Source organism: Xenopus laevis, chromosome 3S (assembly GCF_017654675.1).
Source record: "Xenopus laevis strain J_2021 chromosome 3S, Xenopus_laevis_v10.1, whole genome shotgun sequence".
NCBI classification, from domain to species: domain Eukaryota; kingdom Metazoa; phylum Chordata; class Amphibia; order Anura; family Pipidae; genus Xenopus; species Xenopus laevis.
Window position 1 is genome coordinate 44,663,861 of NC_054376.1, and position 27,992 is coordinate 44,691,852.

A 27,992-nucleotide genomic window follows, 5' to 3' on the forward strand; every position below is an offset into this window, starting at 1 on the left:
TGTTATAAAGAATTGTTCAGAAAGAACCCAAAGAGGCTGGGAGAGGAAACAGTCTTTATTTTCCGTGCAAGTTATACAGGAGTTAACAGAAAGATCCTGAAGATTTTACAAATTGGGCTGCATGATACAAAACCTCAGGGCTAGCTCATATAGAGGAGTCTTTCTCAGCTAAGTGGTTGTGTACAGATCTGCTCTGTTTATCTATCTGCCTCTGCCCACCTTGAGCTCCTGCGGTTTCTAGTCAAACTGGGCCGGTCATTCAAGCAGCTTGGATGCCTGCCAGGCAGTGTATAAAGAGGAGACCTGTTTATGAAGGGGCCCTTATTTCTGTCTGCCACATGGACATCCATTTAGAACTAGCTACAGTGTGGCCTCTGTGCAGAGGGAAATCCAGCTAGGATCTCCTGCACTGTTTGCTGTACATACACTTTCACATATTGGATCCTGGAACAAGCACACTTCACAGACGAATGAAAAACGCATTCGGACCTCACGTTGGCATTCTAGTGTACAATGATATGATAAAACAAGTGCAGAGCCACTGGCAGCATTCTGCTAACATTTGTCCATCGGCAAAGCTGCCGGTTCTTTATTATTTGCACTGGGATTGGGGGGCTGCCTTTTCACCACCTTAAAAAGGCAGCAATGGGAAAATATCACTTTTATGGACCAACAAAGTATATTATGGTTAGTGAGCTGTGTAGGGTGACACATGTGAAGTGAAACACATTGTGAAAGAAAGAAACACAAGATTTGTGATTGAGCCATTGTTTTGGGGTCAGTACATGGGCGTCCCATTGCAGGCTCCTTACACAGACACAAGTCGGACTGGTGGACTTACCTTCTGTTTAAGCACAGACCCCTGTCACTATAAAAGTATAGTGATGCACTGTAATGGGGGGAGGGGGGGTAAGTACATAAGTAAGTGTATGGTGTATATCAGTTTTCTGTGCAGATTTTGTGTTCATGTTTTGCGCTATAAGTGTAGTGCACCTAATATTTTCCATTATCATTAGATGGGCAACGTTTTAATCCGAAAAATAAAATAAAAAAATATAGCTTTTCAGATGAATAGAAACATACCCAAATGACTTCTTTTTAGTACAGAATGTAAAAAAATATAGATGTAAACGCTTCTCTATAAATTTTTACCTCTTGAAAAGACATTAGTTTAGAGTGGGACCAGAAGGTTGTAAAGGTAGTCTCAATAAAGAAAAAGTTTTGTTCCCCCTTAATTTGGACATCATTCATATGCACAAGTTAGGAAGTGGTTGCATGCTGATTTTTGTCACATGACTCACAGAAACCTGTATTTTATAAAATAATATACCCCCATATTGTAAAATGAGGATTCTAAGGGGTCAATTCACCAAGCTCGAGTGAAGGGTTCGAAGTAAAAAAACTTCGAATTTCGAAGTGTTTTTTGGGCTACTTCGACCATCGAATGGGCTACTTCAACCTTCGACTTCGACTACGACTTCGAATCGAAGGATTCAAACTAAAAATCGTTCGACTATTCGACTATTCGATAGTCGAAGTACTGTCTCTTTAAGAAAAAACTTTGTCCCCCTAGTTCGCCATCTAAAACCTACCGAACTCAATGTTAGCCTATGGGGAAGGTCCCCATAGGCTTGCCTAAATTTTTTTGGTCGAAGGATAATCTTTCGATCGTTGGATTAAAATCCTTCAAATCGTTCTATTCGAAGGATTTAATTGTTCGATCTAAGGATTATTCCTTCGATCGTTTGATCGAACTATTTGCGCTAAAATCCTTCGACTTCGATATTCGAAGTCGAAGGATTTTAACTCCCAGTCGAATTTCGAGGGTTAATTAACCCTCGATATTCGACCCTTGGTGAATCGGCCCCTTAAAGTCATTATGGAGTCCCATGACCTGTATAAAAGAACTTCTATTATGCTTATATTTTTCAATAGGGGGAATAATAGTCCCTAGATAATATATATATCAGCTTGTAAATTATAGCCTTATACATGACAGATTCTAAAGTCAGAATGTACCTTAAAGAGATAGCATGGCTGTGAGAAATAGACAGACATGGATATGAGAGCTTCACTAAAGGGAGTGCTAACTAGCTGTTATAAGTAGCGTCTCTACAACTTGCCAATTGTAGTGCCTTTTTATTGTGGCTAAGCATTTGAGTAGTAAGCCCGGTGATTCTTCTCATGTTAAGCTAATTTTCATGTCCATGACACCCAATTGCTATCCTATTTTATGATAGCTGAAATGGAAATTGGGAAGTTGGCAATTCCATTTGAAATGAGCATGAGGAAGACAGCCGACATGGCAGGCTGTAAATAGAAATAGAGACTTGTGATTACTTAAACGAAACCCAACATTTTGAGGCTATGCCAATGTTTAATATCTGAGTTAGCCCCAACAAAACTGGGTCTCAATAAAGTACTGTAACATCTGATCCAAGACATAAGAATTTCAGCATAGAAGGAAGTCAAATTCATCCTCATGTACTGGGACCCTAACGTGCCAATACCAACAACATATCACTCACTGTGAACATTCTAAAGTTTAGTCACAAGGGATGTTGTTAAGGTGCTGGTCAATAATATCTTGAGTCATAAGACAGAGACATAAGTTTCAACCAGCCATCTACTTTTTAAAATATATATTTGCATATTTGTGGAATGCGTTAGCATAGATCATTCAAGAAGGGAAAAGTGTAGCTTTGTCATATAGCAGGAAAATAATTATCTGTTAGAATAAACATGGTATCCAAGCTTATGTTGTGTCATTGGTTTGCCTGAGATACTGTCTCAAGTTGTATATTGTCATGTATTCTCTTGCATATTCTTCAGGTTCATCCTGAGGTAATAAGAAGGTATATCACACAAGGTCCAAAGTGTCAAATCTTTTTGTATTTAACTCATCTTGTAGCAGTAGACTCCAAACTTCATATGTCTTGTTGGGAATCCAAAGTTCCTAACTCCAGGTTCAGGTGGCCCACAGTTAGGACGGGGAAAGGCTATAGGATATCTGAGGCTACCATCATCCAACCAGCCAGCGTCACAGCGATCTAAGTCAATGAATTTCCATGCAGCGAAGAGTTGTCCGACCTTGGCAATTTGTGCCCCATCGTCTTGGCAAGCTGCTTTGGCCTCAGCAAAAGTTAACTTTTCAGGGTGCTCTAGATAGTAAACTTTTCCTGCAAGATAGAAAGATTTAAACTCTTTGACAAGGATCAACAATGACCAAGGAACATGAAAGCTTTATATATTCATGCTCACATTATTTCAAGGACAAATATAGAAGTATTTTAAGTAGGCGGTAGTTAATTACTTTCCCTTAGTGGAGCTTACATTAAGATTAAACCTATTTCTCAAGAATGTGCTAGTTGACCACATTAGCAATACAATGAATTTAAACTTTGACTTACTTTAAGTTTGCATTTACTGTAGAGAGCTCTGACTTCACTTTTGTCTCTGTGGTTACTGATATGTCAATGTTATTCAGTTTTATATGCTCTCTGATGACCTTCCCTTTATCTGCTGCCTGCATGTTAAGTATTACTTGCATAAAATGTGTCTCTGCATTTGACACATGCAAATAAATTGGTTTAGGAGTTTCTGCTGCCACAATGCATTCCAGTTTCTTCCTTTTGAAATTAGCACTGACTAGTGATGGGCAAATTTATTCGCCAGGCGCGAATTCGCGGCGAATTTGCGCGTTTCGCCGCCAGCGAATAAATTCGCGAAACGCCTGCGAAAATTCGCGGCAAAAAAACGGGCGCCGGCGTCAAAAACGGGCGCCGGCGTCAAAAACGAGACGCCGGCGCCGTTTCGTGAATTTTTCGCCGTTTCGTGAATTTCGCGCAAATTCGCCCATCACTAGCACTGACTCTTAGGGGCAGATTTACATAGGGTCGAATATCGAGGGTTAATTAACACTCGATATTCGACTGCCGAATGTAAATCCTTCGACTTCGAATATCGAAGTCGAAGGATTTACCGCAAATAGTTCGATTGAATGATCGAATTAAAAATCGTTCGATCGAACGATTAAATTCTTCGAATCGTCCGATTCGAAGGATTTTAATCCATCGATTGAACGATTTTTCTTCGACCTAAAAATTGTTAGAAAGCCTATGGGGCCTTCCCCATAGGCTAACATGGCACCTCGGTAGGTTTTAGGTGGCAAAGTAGGTGGTCGAAGTTTTTTTAAAGAGACAGTACTTTGACTATCAAATGGTCGAATAGTCAAATGATTTTTAGTTCGAATCGTTCGATTCGAAGTCGTAGTCGAAGGTCAAAGTAGCCAATTCGATGGTCGCAGTAGCCAAAAAAAAACATTCCAAATTCGAAGTTTTTTTCTTCTATTCCTTCACTCAAGCTAAGTAAATGGGCCCCTTATAGTCATGGTCAAAGTTATGAGTGCAAATGGATTATTGTGTGAATACCATATTCCTTTAAGAAAAGCCCTTTTATAAATCAGAGGTGGTACCATATTGTTTCTGCATGAAATGGAAGCATTTTTATAGCCTATTGATTAATGTCTAAATAAGACATAAGGCTGTGCCTGACTAGATCACAAAAAGAACCAATCAAACCCAAAGGTCAGTTTGTTTAGATCTAACTGGCACATTCAGGGATTATTTTATAGTACTTATAGTGCCATAATGTTGTGCCGCTGAGTATAATGTGCTGCTATAAGTGAGCCTAAGAAGCACTTACCTGGTGTTTATGTCAGTTCATGAAAAAGTTCCAAAACCAAAAAATGTCTTAACAATTACTTACCCTATGCAATGTAAATGATAGGAAAAGGTCTGAACCTATGCTAAATTCGCTTTTAAAGGTCATCTAAAGAAAACAAAAATTAGGTATCTTACCAAGGAGGCTGATGTATAAGTCTGGGGTTGTGGCAGCTGTGACTAATTAGTTATTCTAGGCACTCTATAGCTTCTCATGCCAGGTTACAGCATCCCTTGAGCCAGTAACCCAAGCAGGATCAGTTTGTGCTGGGTCACCATAGGAATTTGAGTGGTGATCAATGCCACCCAGTGCTTGAATGGTACCTTTAATCATGGAAAGGTCACCAACTAAATATGTGTAGCTGCAATGGGCAATTTCTAGAACACTGAAAACATCAATTTAAAATTGATGTTTTGTAGATCCTGTCCCAATCCTTACCCTTCAGAGCAGAAGAAAAGCAGAAAGCATCATATCTGTGTAGGTGCTTGTGCCGTTCTCCATAGCTTCTAACACCGGGGGGCATTTCTTTGCCACCACAAGGTTCTCTGGGCAAAGTAATAGGGTACTGAACAGTGCCATCCATCAACCAGCCAGCATTGCACCAATCCAGTCCTTCCTCCCAGGCCTTAAAGAGCTGTTCAAATGAAGCCATCATGGCGTCTTGGTCTTCACAAGCTTTTTTGGCATCATGGAAGTTCAGCTGGTACCTTCCACCATGAGGCTGATAAGGAAAGACAACACCTGCAGAGAAATCACTTCAGTTACAAATATGGCTTTTGTAATGAAATTCTTTATTATGTTACGTTGTTACAACAGCTACACACACTCACACAGCCCCTGTGGATTTATTAGACTATGGCGTTGGTTTACTAAGGTGCGATAAGCAGCGATAATAATCTGTGCCGAAAAAAAAAAACAACAGAAAAGAGCAAGTTTACCAAAGTGTGAGCACTTCTGTCCTTGAGAATATTCTGGTCAACAAATATATTAACGCTTATTAGCGCATTCATGCTACGCAAGTTGTCTTGCGAAGTGTACTAAAGAATATCGCTAGAATTGTTGCCAAATACAGACAAAATTGTCGCAATTTTTATTGCCATCCAGAGCGTGGTGTTATGTGAAAAAAAGACAGAAATTGTATAGTAAAAGAGGAGTATAGTCACAAGCAATGAAAATTACTGATTGCACTGGGGAAGATTGATACTTATTAATGTATTTTTCGTAAACTTATTAAGAAAAATTAATCTCATGGGAAAGTCATTTATTCCTAATAGTACTTAATTGGCCATAAGTATATTTAATAATACATTGTAAACTGGCAATAAATACTAATTTATATAAACTCATTCATATATATATATTCATCAGTGTGGCCATTGGCAGTGGTGCCAAGATTTAAAGCAGTTAACCTAAATGAACGGCAAAAAACCCTGCAATTCGCCAGAAATAACGCGAAAACAAACCACTACGCTTGTGTAATTAACGCCACTTTTTGCAAGACAAATTTGTCTCATCACACTTTAGTAAACATGTGAGCGGTGTTCATTTTGTTGCAAGAATATTGTCAGCGATAATAGGCCATGCGTTATAGACACTTTTTACAGACTTTAGGAAACGGACCCCTATGTATTATTAGGTGCTGAAGAGCAAAAATACAAAGCCTAGTGATCAACAGGTTAACATCTCTTGGCCATGACATTTACTTTGCAAAGAGTCGCATAAAATTATAGATGCACAGACACACTTTGTATTAGCTTTACTTCTCTTATATAATTACTATAAATTATGGGAGCAACAGATTCACCAGTCATGTGTAAAACATTGACATGCAATGTATTGTGTGATCTTAAACATTCTGTAATAATAAATAATATGGTTAGAGCAATATATGAGAAATAAGATTCAATTCAGTTAAATCTTAGGGGGGAATTCACAAAAGTGGTGATATTGAGACACAATAAAAGTGGAGATAAGAATGTCAGATTTCCCACCAAATTGACAATTCTCTATCTCTGAATTTGTCTTTTAAAGGGCATGTAAAGTCTAAAATAGAATAAGGCTAGAAATGCTGTATTTTGTATACTAAATATAAACATGAACTTACTGCACCACAAGCCTAATCAAACAAATAATTTATGCTTTCAAAGTTGGCTACAGGGGGTCACCATCTTGTAACTTTGTCTTTGCAAGACCAAGACTGTACACATGCTCAGTGTGGTTTGGGCTGCTTAGGGATTATCATAAACAAAGCTGGTTGAGTTCTGCATGGCTGGGAAGTAAGGCGGGGGCTCCCCCTGCTGTTCATAAGTATGATTGTTTCCCTGCTCAGCAGTTAGGGACCATCTGACAATTCCTATTCACAGCAGTAAATGAAGAGAGAATTTCACTGCATACAGTCAGGTTTCTTATAAAAACTGTACACATTTTTTTTTTTTCATTAAAGAAAGTAAAAATGGGATTTTATTTTTTTGCCTTTACATGCCCTTTAAACAGACACTTTTCAGATTTTGTCTTTTGCACGACATTTTGACAACATTTTTTCTGAATTTGTCTTTAACTCTTACTAAACCTGTCAATCACTGTCACGGCCGGCACCCAATACCAGAACAGGTGCCAAGTACCCTGGTCTCGGCTCGGCTTCACCAGTAGTGTGACCACCGTTGGGCTTCGGGAGGAGCCTTTAGCTTACTTGGGTGCCACCTGGACTTAACGAGGGGTACAAGGCGAGATGTTCTGGCTGGCAGAGGGGCACGGCAGGTAGATAGTCTTTTGGGCCGAAGGTCACGGTACAAATGGAGCAGGCAAGAGAATCGTCAGACAGGCAGGGTCGAGGCAGGCGGATATCAGAATCGTCAGGCAGGCAAGGGTCAAACCGGGTAATCAAACAGATGGGGTCAGGCAGAAAGAGTAGTCGAGATGCAGGCAAAGGTCAGGATTCGGATATCAGAATAGTCAGGAACAGGCAGGGATCAAAACCGGAATAGCAGATACAAATACACAGGAACAGACAGCACAAGGCTTCAGGAACCACCAGAATCAAGATTCTATCACGGGCACTGGCTGGGAGTCAGAATGGGCTTTAAATACATTTGAAATTGGCGCCAAAACGAGCGTCAATACGCGCTGGCGCAATCACGCCAGCACGCCTTTACCTTTAAGAGGCGCGCCCTAGAATAATCAAGATGGCGCCGGACCAGGAGCGTAGGTAATTTTATTACAATCACTCATCAAATTGGAATTTCTGGGGGAGGGGGTTATTTTACCTAGGAAAATTATACATATATATTATATATTTTTTCAGGATAACCTGGGCTTTCTAAATCTGCTTACATATTTGTGTAATTCTACTTCTGTGACAAGATACAAGGGTCTAAATACAAAAAATGCTATTTTTCATAATATATGGATTTGTATCAGAAATATGTTTTATCATAGATCAAGTGCTGTCAAAACTAAAAAATTGCCTGGGAAGCTTTACTTTTCCTTTAGATAATACAGTATATTCACTCAAATTGCTAATATTGCCTCATTAAGATAAAACTAGTAAAATAATGCAAGTATGAGTTAAAAACTGTTAACATATCAAATTGTATAAAAAAAAACACTTTTTTTTGTTTAATCAGTGTTTTACTTGTTTTGTTAATGAGTCTTTTACACCTATAGGGGTTAAACAGAAACGTGTTCCCTGACTATAACATGCTAATCCCTATTAATATGATAATAATTTCCCAATGGGCACCTACAAGATGTGTGAAATGAAGATTGAGTGAACGAAAGCATATTATTTTAGAATTGATCTGACACATGGGGAAGAGTTATACTGAGCTTTAGTCCGTTTTTACAGTTTCGGGAGAAAATGTTGTTCAAAATGTCATTTTTGTACTATTTTTATGCCGTTTGAAGGACAAATTCATAAAAGTGTCTGTAAACTGCCTTTCTTTCACTAAAAAAATAAAAGTGGCAGTTGAGTTGGAATTTAGGCAGATTTCTGTTTGTGAATATGGAGAAAGTATTTTACACCAGTTTACCACCACCTTTACTCTGAAAACTTTTTGTGAATCCCCCCCCTTAGTGTGGGTCCAAAACATTTCTTTTCTGCATATACAGGGTTATGGAAGATAGCTCATAATACAAGTTGATCCAGGGACTGGTCAGATTGCCATTTTTTCCCCCTTTGAGGCAAGTTGGAGAGGCTTCAAATGTTTTTTGTTTTTTTTTTTTTTGCCTTCCTCTGGATCAACTAGCAGTTAGGCAGGTTAAAATAGAGTTAAAAGGTTGAACTTGATGGATGTGTGTCTTTTTTCAACCTGACTTACTATGTTCCATTTATACATAGGAATAGAGGCTACAATATTGCAGAAACCTCATAGGAGGTTTTTGGCCAAATCCATCCTACACAGCTTTGTTCTGGCATCACCCAGTAACTACCGAGCCTGACCATGACTCCCAGCCCCTCTTCAGCTAAGTATCAAATCCAGGAAGCTCATTAAAAAATACCCACTTTACTATTCCATAAAAAATGTTTCTATAAAACTATGGATACACATTCCCTTCGTGCTGAATGTCCATTTTATAACAAGATAATTGTCTGCCTAGCTATTGTACCTAAACTGGATTGATTTAAGTGAATTGCTAATCGTTTCCCAGAACTGGGACAAAGCTGCACCCATGTCATTAAACAAAGGCTCACTTAGTCATAGCATAGCTTTTGAATTTCCAGCTGATATTTGAAGACAAGAAATGCTCTGGGCACAAAGTAATCCGCACTCTTATAATTTATGTCAAAGGAAAAATAAATGGCAGTAAATACTGCTTATGAATTGGGAACATTTTATTTACAACATGCAAACATCACCAGCTGCCAAATACTGTATTTTCCCCTTGGCAGGTACTGGTTTGATTCTTAAGTAATATTTTGTGACTTTTTCTAAATAAGATGGGCAATGCCTTCCTCTATGGCTTAGATGAAGTATTCAAGAAAATAAAAGTTATATCCTAATAAATATAGACAATGGAAATATTTGCTTTCACCTACAGATGCCAGGCCAGTTATCTATTTATTCTATTATACACTGTTCTATGACTTATAGCTGCTATTTTACATGGGTTTCCATTGACAGAGAGAGCAAGCTACAGGCTGTGTATTATCCGTACACGAAACATTCCTATATTTTTGTAAACAGTGACATCCAGTGGCTGCTTTAATAATCTGTTTGCACAAGTGATATATTATACACACTCGCATACTGTATATACATAACCCACATAACATAACAGACGTTTCTCTAGTCTGCCAGCCAAGGTGGCAGGACTGATAGAGTTTTTGCTTGTGCTCTTTGCTTCCATTAACAAATCCCTTCTGTATTCATTTCAAAAGAATCAGTGTAAATATAATATTCAACCCCTTAAGAATTAAATGTTGATCTGGTGTGCAGGTCCCATATTGCTGCAATTCAAGCCAATTCAAATATTTATACTCAGCCTTAGTCCATGCACAAACGAAACAAAATTATAACCCAGAATAACATTGTAAAATATCAATTAAATACAAAGACAAAAAAGAAGCACATTGAGGCTGAGACCAGCCTGCACCTTCTTCTGCCGATAATATTACAGCCTCCCCTTTTCAAGATGGGCCCTCAGGCCAATTATCAGATCACATGGGGTTCAGCCTGGCTAAATGGTATATGAAGATTAATCAGAAAGAATATCATGATGGGAATCTCATCTGTGGTTAAACTGGCCTGGGCCAAAGACCACATATTATCAGTTCTGCTTTGGAAGGAGAATAAGTGAGACAGCAATTGGCAAGTATAAGACACAGAACATGACAATTGGTTTGGGCTGAGTTCTTAGTAACTTGAGTGTATGCATGAAGGCTACTCACCTCTTAACTCAAGTTCTACAATTCCACTTTCATCTTCTAGTCCATCAATGACCTCACACTTGTAATTTCCATAATCTTCCAGACGTAAATCAGTGATAACCAGGGAGACTTCATTGGGCATTTTCTGAATCAGATGCACTCGCCCTTTATATTCCCCGAAACTCCTGTGCCTTAATCCAATAGCCACCAGCACATCTCTCTCCTTAGTGTTATCTTTGTGCAGTTTGGACCATTTGACACGGTACTTTCGAGTGGAATTTAACTTTGGCTCGTAATGAAATGTACATGGCAGGGTCGCGTTCCCACCACGGTAGCCAAAGAGAGGGTCATCTGGAGTGTTTACCACAAGCCTCACACCATTGAAATGAATCACTAAAAGTAGAAAGAATATCATGTGAGTTGGTGAAAACACAGAGTTCATGGATGAGAACTAATATGGGTAGGACTGTCACCCAACAACGGGCCCTAAAACCAATTTCCACCGACAGACTTAAATAATTTTACCATTTCATATGACATCAAGCTGTGGGTCACTAACACCAATTATTTTCTATAACATATCATAGCATCTTTCTTGTCTCCATATGTTTATATCATATAATATGATATACTGTATGTATATGCTGCTACGTATATCATAGCATTGTTCTTGTCTCCATATAAAGTGTATTAAACCAGAGTCCTTGTAATGTCTATATTGAAATGTGTCCACTAGATGGTGCTCGATAACAAAGTTCAAATATAAAAGGAAAAATATTGTCGCTATCAAAAACGAAGACCCCTGCATACACTAAACTGTATACCTAACGGCTAAATCTGATCTAATCAAAGAAAGTTTTGACCGTTTCTCCTAAGAACGATTGCAGAAAAATTAGTAAATTGCCTTTAATCTTGTATACACCTCCGCCATGGGTGTAAAAATTCCAAGGAAAGTGAAAAAAAGATTTTACAAGAAAAGGCACATACAGCAGGAGTTAACTGCTTAAATGATGTGTTTATTGCCAGTGTGGCAATAAACACACACATAATTTAAGCAGTTAACTCCTGCTGTATGTGCTTTTTCTTGTAAAAAAAAAACTTTTTTTTCTGCTAAATCTGATCTGCAATTGCAAACATTAGTGAAGATCAAATGGTATTAGCTGTACCCAGGTCAAACACCCACAAAAAATTGTGTTCAACTTTTATCTTACTGGTAACAAGCCCTTGGAGGTATCTTTACTTTTGCTGCAACCCTGTCGTAGCTGCCCTGATCTCTGTCTGGCACCCCAGCTCGGCACCTCCCCCCCCCCCGACTGATCTTCCTGCCCTCACAGATCTTTCCTCCGTCTCCAAGCTCCACCAATCCCTCACCAAGATCTGTGTGCTCAAACGAAAACCCCCAATCCCTGCCTGGAGCCCTCAGGCACCTTCTCAGGCATCACAGTTCCTTCTCCAGTGTCCATACATACACCTCTCCCACACCCCACACTGATCTCCATACCTTCATAACTCCTTCCCTATTGTCCATACAGAACACCGACCAACTTCAGCCACTCACATAGAACTTCCTAATCTCCCCACAACCTCCACCAGTTTTGAAGAACCTCACAGCTCATTAGCTGATCTCTGTGCACCCCTGACCATTGCAGATGCTATCAAAGAGCCATTAAACAATTTTGTTGTAGTTACCAACCGTGGTGAATGACAAACCAACTGAGACTGAATTCAACAAATAATTTGAGATTTACTGAAGGTATTGTAAAAATGCACTTGTTCCCCTGTACGTGAAGGCTGTGTCAATCAGGCTTCTCTACTTTTCAATGGATCATGGGATTTCTAGCATTCATTTATCTGTTGCTAATAATTGCAAGAAATGGGTTTCTTTGTTTCCCATGTGGATAGTATAATAACCCAGATTTGTCTTTTTCCCATAGAAAAGATAATTATTTTTTTATAAAAGCAGTAGTTCTTGAAGTGCCTAAGTGGCCAAGAAAACACAAGGTTGAAACTGTGCAAACTGCCGGACTAAATCCAGGCATGAATGGCCACCTTGTTTAGCACAAGTAGTTGCTTTGCAAAAATACCTTGGGACCATTTCGTTAGCCTCTAACAACATTTAAACGAGTGATAATAAAGGAGCACTACATTGACCCTTTATACATTTAGGAAATCAATAAGGAAGTCGATAAATTGGAGTTATGTGAAAGAGCCGTAGTACAATATTTGCACATTTCAAACCATTATTGTTGCAAACATGATTTGGCCACTAGAGGCCACTGCTTCATAAAAGAGTTTATGGATGTATTACTCCTCAAGAGTAACCAGAATATCTGCACCTATTTAAGAGGTATACAGGGGAATGTAATAAAAGTCGCAAAGAGCAAAACAATTCGCACCAATAAGACTAAAAATCCACATCTCGCAATGTAATATTGTTCCTTAAACTGTTATTGCATTGCGAATTTTAATTGCGCATTGCGAATTTTAATTGCGCACTCATAAGAAGTGCTTGAAGGTGTCATAATCTTTTGGAGCAAACATAACGGCTTTTTCAGTAAGAAGTTTTATTACATTGACTGCGCATTGGCGCAAACTATAAAATTCGCAAACGGTCTTTCATTGTCGGAAGTGGTCGCTAAACAGTTTCCGGGCTCGCAAAAGCTATATTAAATTCGCACAAAGCTAAATTTGTTCGCGCAAAGGCATAACTTTTCGCATTGCGAATAGTTTTTCCGTTAGCGATTTTTATTACATTCCCCCCATAGTATGCAGATAAAAAAGGAGCCTGGACAGAATAATCTGTAACAAGTAATCATTACTAATGTTATACAAAAAAAAATAAAGTGAACGTAAATCCTACTTATATGAAGGGTATATTGTCCAGTCTATTTTTGTTGTTCATTAATTCAGAGCTTCTAAACATCCATTCATTTGGAGACTCAATGCATGAGGGGTGTTTTTTTTTTTTTGGAAATGGACATCCGATGGTTATACAATCCCATTGCTGACTAACAAACATTAGCTTTGTTTGTACACATAATAAAACGAGAATTTACACTAATTTGTTAGGTTTCCTTGCTGTATGTTTAGCTTAAGAGTTATGGCCTGTAAGGGATCACCGCCTAGCTATTTACTGACGCCAGCTTGCTTCTGTAAGATTAGAAGCCGCAGCTAGGTATAGTTTATTTTCATTTATTTGGGGACCTAAGCGCTTCAATTGTTTTCTTCATAATATCACTTGCATCCACATGATTCATTATCAGCTATTCCGATGCGCAATTATACTGGCGTTGAGGGAGTGAAATACAAATGCCTATTGAAGATCAGAAACTGGAATGAAAGGCTATCAAATTAAGTTTCTAGCCTTCAGTCGATAACACAGTGTTGCAGCAGAAAAGGCATGGGCGCACGTTACAGTAATGATATGCAACAATTGTGTAGTGCAAGCAAGCATCTTCTAACACGGGCAGTTACTCACTCTTCAAGCTACTTGCTGGTTAAAGGAATTGTTCAGTGTAAAAATAAAAACTGGGTAAATAGATAGGCTGTGCAAAATAAAACATGTTTCTAATATAGTTAGTTAGCCAAAAATGTAATGTATAAAGGCTGGAGTGAATGATGTATAACATGTCAGTCAGAACACTACTTCCTGCTTTTCAGCTCTCTTGGTTTACACTGACTGGTTACCCTGGCTACCAGGCAGTAACCAATCAGAGACTTGAGGGGGGGCACATGGGTCATTTCTGTTGCTTTTGAATCTGAGCTGAATGCTGAGGGTCAATTACAAACTCACTGAACAGAAATGTACCATGTGACCCCCTTCAAGTCACTGACTAACTCAGAGTTATAGAGCTGAAAAGCAGGAAGTTGGATTCTGGCTGTTTTATTAGACATCTGTTCACTCCAGCCTTTATACATTACATTTTTGGCTAACTAACTATATTAGAAACATTTTTTATTTTGCACAGCCTATCTATTTACCCAGTTTTTATTTTCACACTGAACTGTTCCTTTAAGCTAAGCAAGTATTCTACTGCTTTTTATGACAATTAGAATCACATATTATTCAGTAGTATTGTTGACTTAAAGGAGAAGGAAAAGTTAAAACTAAGTAAGCCTTATCAGAAAGGGCTAAATAAATACACCAGTAAACCCTCAAAGTAGTGCTGCTCTGAGTCCTTTGTCAAAAGAAATACAGCATTTCTTTCCTTCTATTGTGTACACATGGGCTTCTGTATCAGACTTCCTGCCTTCAGCTTAAACCTCTTTGCCCCGGGCATGAGCATGCTCAGTTTGCTCCTCTCCCCCTTCTCTGCTGTAATCTGAGCCCAGAGCTATAAGTGAGCAAGGAGAGACTCAGGCAGGAAGTGATGTCACGCCAAGCTAATACTGCAGCTGCTATCCTAATCAAACAGAGAGCTTCCAGAGCATTTTACTCAGGTATGGTAAAAAATTCTACAGAATAAATATAGCATTCTAGCTTTCACTACTGCAGTTAATAAATTGGCAATAAAATGCCTCCTCAGCTTTCTTTCTCCTTTAAGGCAATGTAGCACTTCTGCAAAAGTGGCCTGCAGTATAATGATAATGAACTCTACATGAATGGGATATCATTAATTGTGAGAAATAAACATAGGTCCATGGTTCCAAGTGTGGACAGCAGGTGGTACAGTTAAGATGTTTGTGCTAAAGCAAAAAGCAGGTCACCGTCAGATTCAAAAGGCACCTGCTCACATGGTGGCAGGCAGCAGTGTAGAACACAGTGCACTTGCAGTGTGCCATGCAGCACTTATTCACCACCCATAGCATTAACCCCAGCAAACAACAAGTAGGCTGAAAAAATTATGATGGGATTAAAGATACTTTACTCGAATAACGATAAAAAGAGAAGTTGGCAAAAACCAGAAATGCTATTATAAAAGTTAACCTAGAGACTGATGATTATGACTTATGTATTTGTATAATATTCGCTATTAATGCAAAAATCACAGATCACAGTGATAAAGCAATTTATAGCCAATCAGGTTATAGATATAATAATGATATGATAATGTTATTTACTCTGTATTATAAAAAGTAATGTAACAGTAAACTAGAGAGAGAGAGATCCCTCCGAGCTGCCCAATGCTTCTGTATTCTGCACTTGATATAAAATTAAACTTGATTAAATAATTTGCCAAGGCTCTAGGAGGTTGCCGAAGGATTGTTTCTTTAAAGATGAAGTTCTCCTTCTAAAGAAAAATAACGGTAAGATGTTGCTCCTACAGAAGCATAAATGTGTACATGTACAAACGAATAATGGTTCCTTGGAAACATGTATTGGTTACAAAATACCCTTGCACATAAGAGCAGATGTTACTTGATTTATAGCTCTTCTTTAAGCCTCTACATTAGACCATTCAGCATTGCAATAGAGATCCATTCTGACTTGTTTGTATTAAGGTCAACAGAAAGGGGTCAGCAGCATCCCTAGGGGGGCCATACTTATAGCCACCAAGAAACTGTTTAAATATAAGATATTGCGGGTCATTTATATAAGATAGAATAAACTTTAAAAAAGCAAGCATGTAGTGTGCAATCAGAACCAAGACATGGGGGCAAATTCACTAAGATTCGTAGTTGCACCAGGCGTAACTTCGCCGCACTTTGCCACACTTCGCCACACTTCGCCAGGTGTAGTTTCGACAGCGCTCCGCAAATTCACTAAAATCCGAAGTTGCACTCAGGGGTAACGTAAGGTTGCGAAGTTGCGCTAGCGTTTATTCGCTAAGCAAAGCGAAGTTACGCAAGCGATGGTTAATTTGTATACGCCGCCAAATTCAAATTTCAATGGAGGAATATGTAGCAGCACTACAAATGCCTGGGAAACCTTCAAAACATCAAATAAAATTTTTATGTTTGCCCTACACATGTGCCCACTGTATAGTTAAGTTGCCATGAGTTAGGAATGTAGGGGGGAAGGAGGGGAGCCCCAAAAAAAATTTTCGATCTTTTTCAGCCTATCACCCATAATATAGAAAAAACGCCAGCGTTTTTTGGGACTTGGAAAAAATTTGAACTTTTTTTGAAGCAATCCCTATCTACTCTATTGCGCTTCGCCTGGTCTGAGGTGGCGAAGGAAGTCTAGCGTAAAAGGGAGCGTTCAGTACACTGCGCGCGTTAGTGAATTTGCGTAGTTACGTCCGTTGCGCAAATTCGCCAGGCGTAAGGGTGCGAAGTAACACTAGCGAATGTATGCCAGCGTTCGTTAGTGAATTTGCGAAGTAACAAAAATGACCAACGCTAGCGTTAGACGCTTCGGCGCTTAGTGAATTTGCCCCATGGTGCATAAATAGGGGTTCTGCACATAAAGTAGATCTAGATGTTGCTTTACATGTTAAAACAATATGGCCACTCCCACCGTGCGATGTTGCATGCAAACAAGGTATTAATGGTGTTTATCCTCCTTTTATCTTATTTTATTTATCATCTTCATTTTGTATCATTAAACAGTGAAGTAAGAGTCAATGATTTTTCTGCAAACAAAACAAGCCTTCTCTGAAGTCTTGTGCTTACAACAAGGCGGCCAGAACCTTTCTTCATCCAGTGACATGTACAGGGAAAAAGGCTTCTTGCAGGTCACAACTGAATACCTCCTCACAGCTAGTATGTTTATAGGTGTCACTGTTGAAAGAACGATCTGGTTCCACTGTTTTATATACAGTATGTGAGTGGAAACGGCCTTGTTGCTTTGCACAGCAGAAACACTTTTACCTTGTGGCCATTAACTGACAGCACTGTAGTACCATATATAGATAATTACTGTATGTCTCTGTAGAATAGTTTAGCCAAAGTACCCATACAGCAGAGCCGTTCCCGCTAATATGTATACAAAAATAGGTATGCTGAGAAGGAATGCTTGATGTACACAATAGGTCATGCCCCCATACTTTCCGTTGTATGCAATGGAAAATAAATGTTAAATAGGCACCATTTTATAGACATACAGCTAATAAGCATCATATATTGTATCTGCAACAATTTAGGACATGGGAAAAGATTTTGCTGTGTTGCAGCGAGGCACAGTCATCTGTTACCATTGGTTCCCTTTCTATGGAATAAAAGGAATGTCTTCTTGTAAACTAAGGGTTCTCCCTGACTTGCTGCCTCACTAGTCACACAGCCTCCTGTGACTGACACTTTTTCCATTATATTTGTGTACACACAGATGCCTGGAGAGACTGACGATAAAAGGAAGAACACTATCTTCATTGTTAACCATCTTTAATATCATACCTACCCTCTCCATTGCCATTATTCGTTTTGTTGTTGAGAATATGCTCATAGTAGAATCCATTATAGAATGGCAGGCCTTTACATACGCTGGTGACCAGGAGAATCACAGCTAATTCTGCGAGCATTGTCAGCCACTCGCAGTGCTCTCCAAATCCAGACTCTTGTACTGCAATAAACATGGAGATATGATCAGGTATTGGTGTCCATCACAGCATCTATTGTATTGTTATTGTTCATATGTTATTGTGAGAATATAAAGCAATATAAATACACAAGAGCCATGAATATCCTGTATATGATATCCAGTCTGTGGTTTCTACAGTTGCTGTTCTACAATTCCCAGCATCCCCTGGCAGACATAGGCCCCATAAATGAAAATGCTACAAGTCAGACATCTCCAGCTTATATGTTATATTAAATCATTTTATGTTGTGATATGTTTCATTTTTAAAATTATAGGACCTATTATCCAGCATGCTCAGGACCTGGAGTTTCCTGGATAAGGGGCATTTCTGTATTGTTGGTCTCCATACCTTAAGTCTACTTAAATAATATAAACATATGATTGTGTTGCCTTCAATAAGGATTAATTATATCTTAGTTGGGATCAAGTACAAGGCACTGTTTTATTATTACAGAGCAAAGGTAAAACATTCTTAAAGATTTTAATTATTGGATTATAGTGGAGACTATGGGAGATGATCTTCTCATAATACCGAGCTTTCTGGAAAATGGGTTTCTGGATAACAGATCCCATACCTGTGCTGTCTTGTGTATTTAGCCTGTTTCCCACTGTCCATGTTTCAAGAAATATCTGAATACGTTTACACACTAATTCTCTATGCTGCCCTTTAGCCTGTATACCTAAAGGATGGTCAAGCTAAGTGAAAGAAGGATTCATCCCAAGAGAGCTTGAGTGTTGATCTTTATCTAAGGGAAACAAATTCCTGTTTGATGTAAAGAGCCCATAAGGATATATGAATGTGCCTAGTGGGCAAGTATTTAGTTGCATTCCTCAATGATTAGCTAATTAAAGGACTTCCCAATGAGATGATCACTCATCTAGCCGAAGCTACTAATCCTGGCAGCCTATTAATTGCACTGGGGTCTCATGCGAGACACATTACAAAGAGGTAATTGAACAAAATATTCCCAAGTAGAAATTCCCAATCTCCAGCTGTTGCTTATCTACAAACCTGTGTGTCTTCCACCGCTATTGGCTAGGGACGCTGAAAGTTTTATTTCAACAATAGTGATGAGCAAAGCTGTCCCATTTCACTTTGCCACAAAATTCACAAATTATCCTTTATTTATATATATATACTGTATATATATATATATATATATATATATATATATATATATATATATATATATATATATATATATACAGACAAATTCTTTAAGACTGCACAGCATTCACATCAGTCTCGGCACCAGTGGGGCTTACAATCTAAATTGCCTGTCACATAACCACTAGCTTCAATTGTATCAGGAGTCTATTAACCTGCTTGTATGTGGGTTGTACAAATGCACACAAGCATGAGCACAACATTATAACTCCTACAAGTTACAGCCCTGCTCAATTAGTACCTAAATCACTAGTACTGCAAGCCAGCAACATTAATGACTTTGTCACTGTGCTGTCAAATTTCCCAAATATCATATACTCTAGCCATGAATCAGCTGAATAATGTATCATCATAAACAGTGTTTGGTTATTAAGGTATAGGATCTATTAACCAGAATGCTCAGGAGACGGGGGTGTCCAGATAAGGGATCTCTATACCTTATAATTAAAACTTTAAACAAAGCCAATAGGATTGTTCTGTCACCTATATGGATTCATAAAGCTTACTTGAAGTACAAGAAAAATGAAGAATTAGAAGTATTTGCTTTACGTGGAGTTTATGGGAGATGGGCTTCCTTTAATTAACGTGTTTCTGGATAATGAATCCTATACTTGCATCTACAATAATAACTGCTGCTTGGAGATATCGTTTGTATCACTTGACTCATTAAAACTTGTGTATTTTAAGAGATTATGTAGCTATTGCCATAATATATATATATAAAGACTTTAGATGACAACCTGCAGAGGAAGAGGCTATTCAGTGACTGGAGAGGCTACCAATAGCCGCGACTTTGCATGAGAGTGATTATCCGTGCATACTTATATATGCCATTTGGTCTCATTTTGGGGAGGCAAAGGTTCCCTTAACTCATGCAACAAGCCTGCAGCCCCCTTCCTATGAAACTCTTCAATGGCTTTTTAATTATTATGTTTTATAAAAAAAAAAGGTTACATTATTCCCCATATATTACAGGTATACCCACATTGCCTAAAGACAAATAGATAGAGAATACATTAGAGAATCCCAGGAATCTTCCCGGGTCAACATATAATCAAGATGCTAAAAAGGAAATTAAAGCCTCTTGATCGATAGTGGTTACATTCTATTTAGTAACCTGTGGTGCTTCTTCGTACATGCATTGAACCTTCTAAGAGGGAGCTATATTGCTACTTTTTCAAGACATTAGTTAAAGCAAGCCGGAGAAACAGAAACATGGTTTTCTACCAGCTAGGGGTGCTGTTGCATCAGGAGTCTCTGGTAAGGACCTCACCTCAGAGAAAGGCATATTGAAGGTTGAACTTAGGTGTATACTTTCAGCTGAAGGAATTAATATTGTCCCACCCTAATTAATCACTTCAATTACATATAAAGAGAAAGATAGTAAAAAGCCCCCGCACTCTCGAATGAAATGAATTGATTAATATCTAAATTTTACCATAGACCGGTCAATTAAACGGTAAAATACGGTAAAATTTAGATATTAATCAATTCATTTCATTCGAGAGTGCGGGGGCTTTTTACTATCTTTCTCTTTATTTTTAAATAATTGTTAACAGTAATTCACGCCTCCGACTCTCCATGAGGTGATAATTTTATTAAACTTAAAAGACTGCCTTCCTTCTTTGTATTTTCACTTCCATTACATCTCATGGATTCTGAAGGACACAGGGTTGGGTCCATTGGTGTCAAATATCCAATATGGGTAATTTCCCAAGAGTTCTTGTATCTAAAATGTATGCACGGACGTCCTTTGTTCAAATTATTTTCAGCTGTATTATTAAGAAGAGTAATAAGACCTCTTGAGAGAGCTTTTAGTATTTTGAGGAGACCAGATTATTATATATTGCGTAATATATATAATTACTGACATCATACCCAAAATATTTACATTATACTAGATCAGATTTCTGTGAAATTTCAATATAACACACCTATATATATTTGGAATTGTTTTCTGCATGGTACAAAGGAATAATCCATTTGTCTTTTTCTATCTAAGACCTGGAAGGGCATAGCATATGTCCCCCGAATGTTCACATCATCTGCTTTTCATTATGGTGATGTGCCATGGAACAATACACAGACAATATGCAGACTATAACCATCCTGTCCTCAGTTACTGTAGGATGTGAACAGTCTAACTTTTCTACTAGGAGACAAAAGTGTGTTGAATTCATCTCGCTGAGTGGAAAAGCCATGTCACAAAGCTCACTGTATGTGTGCACTATTAACATACTAATGAAGGAACTCAGAGATTGGATTGGCAGATATTAAAGATATAATAAACAATGGAGGTGGCTGGCATGGGTTACTGTATGGCCTAGAGGCTACTAAACTCTAAGTACAACTGACAAGAAATTACTTTGGCAGAGGCTGGAAAATGTACATGTTCATGGCACTTCCAAACATGGTCTTGACTGGATGATGATTTTGGCAATGAGTTCTTCCATGCCTGAGCTATGGGGGCTGGCAAATACTTTTCCCTTCCTCTATGACATGTATATTCACACCACTGCCGTTCCAACTTTAGCTCTTGGGATGCTGCCACTCCATACCAGCTGATAACACACAGGTTGATACTTTGTAGGCAATAAAGATATTTCTTGTTTTTTGTTCCAAGATCCTACAGTCTCTTTGTGACAACCATAAAGAAACAAAAAAACCTTAACAACTTTAAACTAATTAGGTTTTTTTTTTTTTATAATAGGAAACGAGCCAAGCCAAAAAATGCTAGGTGCTAGGTTTCATATTTCTTTCCACCAGTGGATTTGCTAACGATGGGAGCTGAGACCGCAACAGCTGCACAAATGAAACTCGTATTCTTAACCCATTGACCTCTAGAGCAATGTGCATAATATTGGGAGCCCTGGGCAGCACAGTAAGGAGGTGGGCTACCTGGTAAATCATTATACTGGAATAACATGAGTATTATTACAGTTGAACCAGGGGAAACAAACAAAAACAAAAGGTCTATTATCTCTGCAGTACAGCATCTTCTCTAAGCTCTTGCACATTTTATCTTTGTTTCACCTCTGCAAAATAACTAGGGTTGCCACCTTTTTTGGTAAATAAAATAACTTCCTATACATTTAACGTTCCCTATAGACATCAAGCATGTTTTTTTACCAGCTAGATGGGAACCCTAATAATAACAACTCATTAATAGGGATGTAGCGAACGTCGGAAAAAAAGTTCGCGAACATATTCGCGAACTTGCGCAAAAATGCGAGCGGTTCGCGAACGGTTCGCGAACCCCATAGACTTCAATGGGAAGGCGAACTTTAACATCTAGAAAAGACATTTCTGGCCAGAAAAATGATTTTAAAGTTGTTTAAAGGGTGCAACGACCTGGACAGTGGCATGCCAGAGGGGGATCAAGGGCAAAAATGTATCTGAAAAATCTGCCTGTGTGTGCTTGGAAGAGATAGTGTAGGGGGAGAGCTGTTAGTGATTTCAGGGACAGATGATAGTAAGTTTGCTGGCTAGTAATCTGCTTGATACTGCTCTGTATTGGAGGGACAGAAGTCTGCAGGGATTTGAGGGACATTTTATCTTAGGTAGCTTTGCTGGCTAGTAATCTACTGTTCTCTTTAAACAACTGCCATACGTTGACCTTGTAGGCATTGTTTGCCCAGTTTTTTTGGACGCAGCCACTGAAGCACAGTTGCCAGAAAAAATATGCCATATAAATGCTGAAAATAGTCATTTTTCGCCATACGTTGACCTTGTAGACATTGTTTGCCCAGTTTTTTTGGACGCAGCCACTGAAGCGCAGTTGCCAGAAAAAATATGCCATATAAATGCTGAAAATAGTAATTTTTCGCCATACGTTGACCTTGTAGACATTGTTTGCCCAGTTTTTTTGGTTGCAGCCACTGAAGCACAGTTGCCAGAAAAAATATGCCATATAAATGCTGAAAATAGTCATTTTTTGCCATACGTTGACCTTGTAGGCATTGTTTGCCCAGTTTTTTTGGTCGCAGCCACTGAAGCACAGTTGCCAGAAAAAATATGCCATATAAATGCTGAAAATAGTAATTTTTTGCCATATACGTTGAGTCAACGTATGGCAAAAAATGACTATTTTCAGCATTTATATGGCATATTTTTTCTGGCCTCTGTGCTTCAGTGGCTGCGGCCAAAAAAACTGGGCAAACAATGCCTACAAGGTCAACGTATACACTACTACAGCGGTGGATACGGATTACGTAAAATATATGAATGCTGCTTGAAAAAAGTCACTCCGGTGTTTTTTCTGGAGACGGTAATATTATGGATATTTAGACAGAATGTGAACAAGGTCACACAGCTAGATGGCAGTTGGTTGAATAACACACTGGGCAAAAAATGCCTACAGGGCAAATAATGCCTAAAAGGTCAACTTATACACTACTACAGCGGTAGTAAAATAAAAAAAAGTAAAATAAAAAAAAATGAATATTAAAAAAAAAAATTAAAGTTGGTGCTGCTGAACTACTAGGAGCAGCAGATTAGCACACCAGTCCCACTCCCCAACACTGCTAGACTAATAGCACTGGGCTCTTATAGTAGTAGTAGTAGTAGTAGTAGTAGTAAAACAACAAAAAAATAAATAAAAGCAGTCCTTACAAGGACTACTGTTATTGCAGCAGTCAGCAGATGAGATCAGAAGCAGGACAGCTGCCCACTGCAGCTACATACAGAGCACTGCAGTAGAAGGTAGATTACTAGCCAGCAAAGCTACCTAAGCTAAAATGTCCCTCAAACCCCTGCAGACTTCTGTCCCTCCAATAACAGAGCAGTATCAAAACGATTACTAGCCAGCAAACTTTCAACTGTCCCTGAAATCACTAACAGGCAGCAGCTCTCTCCCTACACTATCTCTTCAGCACACACAGGCAGAGTGAAAAAACGCTGCAGGGCTTCGGTTTTTATAGGGAAGGGGAGTGGTCCAGGGGAGAGCTTCCTGATTGGCTGCCATGTACCTGCTGGTCTGGGGTGAGAGGGCAAAAAAAAGCGCCAACAATGGCGAACCCAAAATGGCGAACGTCGCGCGACGTTCGCGAACTTCCGGCGAGCGCGAACACCCGATGTTCGCGCGAACAAGTTCGCCGGCGAACAGTTCGCGACATCTCTACTCATTAATGGTGATGATCAATAATAGGACAACCTGTTCTCTCAGGGCAGTCACTGTGCAGGAGCCCAACTAAAAGATTTACAAAGCATCATACACAGCTCTTTGACGCTTGGGTTCTTGTACCGAGGTCAGCAACTACATCATCACTTGCACAAGCTGGTCATGCTATGACTTCTGCTGAGGGTCTGGTCAGTAGTGTCTGCTGGTGAGGGCACATGATAAAACTGCTGTAAAGTCAAGGAACTGAACACTGGCACAAGCATGGCATGTGACACTGAGCACCTACTTAGCATATTCCCCTTCTGAATTCCATCTCTTACAACATGTTACTGGAGGCACAGTAAAATAAAGTATCTTGCCAAAGGTCACAGGAATCTTAAAATCTGATTAAACTTGCTTTCAGATCTGTGCTTTTGGAACCACTCTTTACTTCCACCAAGTAATTGCTCACTGCACCCCTGAGACTATGTGAATCTCAATCTGACAATCACAGACATCATTCTAAAATAATGTATCTTCTTCTCGAAGAAGACGCCTATCCAGTTTCCTTCTGAAGCACATCTACATAAAAACAGAGGCAAAATTTGGCCTTAATCCAGTCCAACCTATAATCTATAACAGTGATCCCCAACCTGTAGCTCGTGAGCACCATGTTGCTCTCCAAACCCTTGGATATTACTCTCAGCGTCCTCAAAGCAGGTTCTTATTTTTGAATTCCAGGATTGGAAGCAAGTTTTAATTGCATAAAAACTAAGTATAGTGTCCAATCGAGCCTCCTGTAGGCTGCAGGTCCATATAGGGGCTACCAAATAATCAATTACAGTCCTTATTTGGCACCCCAAGGGATTTTTTCATGCTTGTGTTGCTCCCCAATTATTTTTACATTTGAATGTGGCTCATGGGTAAAAAAAGGTTGGGGATCCCTGCTCTATTATAACCAGCCAACAAGTTGTCAGGCAAACTCTGCCTCAATTACTAAAAGTTTCTGATTATGTGCTGAAGCTTTCTATGCACTACCTACATATCTTCTAGCAACTTTCAGTTTGTTCTGCGGTCATGTATTGTTGACAGACCTTCACCATACTGTGCATCACTCTACAACAACTATATGGCATTGGCAACAGATCAATATACAAATGTATACTAATTTAAGAGCTGATGTGGGTGTTTGATCTTAAGAGCTGACATGCCACAAAGCTAAGGGTTGAGATGATAATGTTATGAGCCATGGCTATTTAGATATATAAGACATATAATTATATAATACATCCAATTTAAGATGAGTCACGAATGTCAGATTTCCCCACACGCTTTTTTTCTTATCAAACTGAATATAGATCCAAGTTTCACAGTCAATTCCTTTGCTGCTGTTACTGGAGATATTCTAAAGGAGAAAAGCATAAAAGCCATATAGTGTATAGTGCTAGCATTGTTTAACAAATAAGTAACTCACAAAACCAATTGTTTCAATCAAAACTGAAATCAAATTAGTTTTTAGTTTACTTATTACCCAAGGAAGTCTGGCATAGTTTCTAAATGAAAAAAACTTGAACAATAGGCTGGATAATGTTTAATGGGGTGCTAACCTGTGCACAGAAGTAGGAAATAGTACAAGATATTCTAAAGCAATGTAGAACCAGCACTGTGACACAGCTAATTCCAAAAGAATTCTAAGTAGGGGAGTTAAGCCCTCGGGGTCAAAAGATGACACTGCTAAATTATCAAGCATCACTGAAAAGGTGAAATCCTGGAATGCCGTCATGAATATTTTTTTTTTTCATTAATATTTTTTTTCCTTCTTCATAGATGTTAATTAGCAAATAACCTCTACATAAAACAAACTGCAATGCCTGTCCACTAATATCTTTGAATAAGGATGTTTACATTGTTTCTATATACAGTGATATACATTGAGTAGTGTCTAGTGATGGGTGAATTTATTCGCGTTGAATTCATGTGATTCGCCGTTGGCGAATAAACTTGCGAAACTGCCGTGAAAATTTCGCTAATTTTTCACCGGCGCCTGCTTTGCAAATTTTTCACCGTTTCGGGAATTTCGCAGGAAATTCACAAATTATTTGGCGAAGCAAAACGGGACTAATTCGCCCATCACTAGTAGTGTCCTATTAAGACAGGATTATAAGATTGAGCTTAATATTTATATTTAGATTTTAATGTGAGATAAATTCAAGGATTGAGTTTGAAAGAGCACCAGCAAGTATGAGAGGAAGGTGTGATAGTGTATGTAGAGCAGCATTAAAGCATGTAGGACAATGTCAGTGAGTGAGATAACATCAGTAAATGTGTGTGTTAGAGAATGTCTATGAGTGTGAGTGGTATGTGTGAGTAAAAGTGCCAGGGAAGCAAGTGTGTTTCATGTGCCACATGTTTGGAAAAGAAAAGTTGTGTGTGGCTTCTGTGTTTGTGTTAGTATCAGTGAGGGGTGTGTGGCATTGTGTGTGCATAATGAAAGGTGCAAATGTGGGTGACAGTGGCATGTGTGTGCTGTTACCAGTGAGGGTGTATGTGTAAGAGAGAGATTGCGAGAGAAAGGGGCAAGTGTGTATCTTAGTGTGTGTGTGTGTGTGTGTGTGTGTGTGTGTCAGTGTATGTTAGTGTCACTGAGAGAGAGTGAGAGCATTACAAAATAGTATATTATCTCTATGCTGAACACATGTGTATCACACTTTGAACCATGCAAAAGAAATCGAACAATACAAATACAACGTTAAGTTGAAGGAAGAGTAAAGAAGAGACAAAAGAAATGATTTAGGCAATTTGAACTCCAAATGCTTACTTCTTACAAAAAACAAAGAGCGCAGATATAAACAGGTCCTGCTGTCTGAATGGGGATCATCCCAACTGAGAGAGGATTCCGTGTTCTATGGGGAGGGGTTGAGAGTTACAAAACAAATGCAAACTCAAAACAGCCTTTTAAATCACTTCGTAAAAATATAAACATCCACTCCTGAAGTTCATATGTATCACAGACAGTGGTTGTGAGAGTGCAGGGAATTAGCCAGATAATAGGAAGAAACACAATGGTTATAGCAGGATTGTACAACACTGATGTTAACTCTCTATTGAGATACAGACTTATGAGAAGACAAATGAGGGGAGATTGCTTCTTTCCATTTTTTTTCAATTGAATATAATAATACATCTCACTGACTGCCTTTTTTTAGGACTCCCTCCCCCTCTATATTCCTTCAGTTGTCTTCCTAGCAATTCCTGAGCTCATGTCATTGATCCTGCAAGCACAAGAATAAGTGAGCATGGCTAATAGTAAGGGGGGAGACAGGGGGTGCTGTTCCTAGAGGGTCTTGTAAAGCTCTTGTGATCAGCAGGTAAGTGTCTGTGTCTCATACTTACAGTTACAGAGTAACCTGCCCTGTTTCTGGATGTCTCTGACAAGCCCTTTGTATTTCCTATGCACCTTCTTCTTTGGGGTCTGGAAGTCTGTAGTAAAGTGTGTTTGGGCTCCCCAGTTAATGAGATCTCATTGGCAGAGAGGAAGGGAGCGCGTCACTTTAAGCCAAGCCCTCACTTAGCCCCAGACACAGCCTCTTAAAGTCACACGCCAGCGCTCATGTTGCAATGAATGAATAAGCGGAGAACTTGCCAAAAAGGAGAGAGCGCTGCGTCCAACGCTGATGTG

The 27,992-nt window shown here is 38.9% G+C and overlaps 1 protein-coding gene across 2 annotated transcripts; it reads right to left on the reverse strand.

Moving 5' to 3' along the window:
* Window positions 1-37: 37 nt before the first annotated feature.
* Window positions 38-27,989, reverse strand: hapln3.S (hyaluronan and proteoglycan link protein 3 S homeolog). 2 transcript variants are annotated; one of them, XM_018255320.2, is made up of 6 exons: window positions 27,707-27,989; window positions 27,132-27,216; window positions 17,868-18,029; window positions 10,610-10,981; window positions 5,161-5,463; window positions 2,628-3,179 (listed from the first exon to the last, which is right to left on the reverse strand). In XM_018255320.2, the coding sequence occupies exons 3-6, from the start codon at window positions 17,986-17,988 to the stop codon at window positions 2,896-2,898; spliced, it is 1,080 nt and encodes a 359-aa protein (XP_018110809.1). In that variant the 5' UTR covers window positions 17,989-18,029; window positions 27,132-27,216; window positions 27,707-27,989; the 3' UTR covers window positions 2,628-2,895. The 2 variants fall into 2 exon arrangements, with proteins under 2 accessions (XP_018110808.1, XP_018110809.1); XM_018255319.2 differs by lacking the exon at window positions 27,132-27,216 and having other exon boundaries at window positions 38-3,179; window positions 27,707-27,988.
* Between the last annotated feature and the right edge of the window lie 3 nt (window positions 27,990-27,992).

Coding starts and splice junctions, on each gene's coding strand:
- hapln3.S (XM_018255319.2), bottom strand. CDS start 17,988: ATGCTCGCAGAATTAGCTGTGATTCTCCTGGTCACCAGCGTATGTAAA. Junction 5,464..10,609: donor TGTAGAACTTGAGTTAAGAG/GTGAGTAGCCTT, acceptor ATTTCTCTGCAG/GTGTTGTCTTTCCTTATCAG. Junction 3,180..5,160: donor CTTTTCTTCTGCTCTGAAGG/GTAAGGATTGGG, acceptor TCTATCTTGCAG/GAAAAGTTTACTATCTAGAG.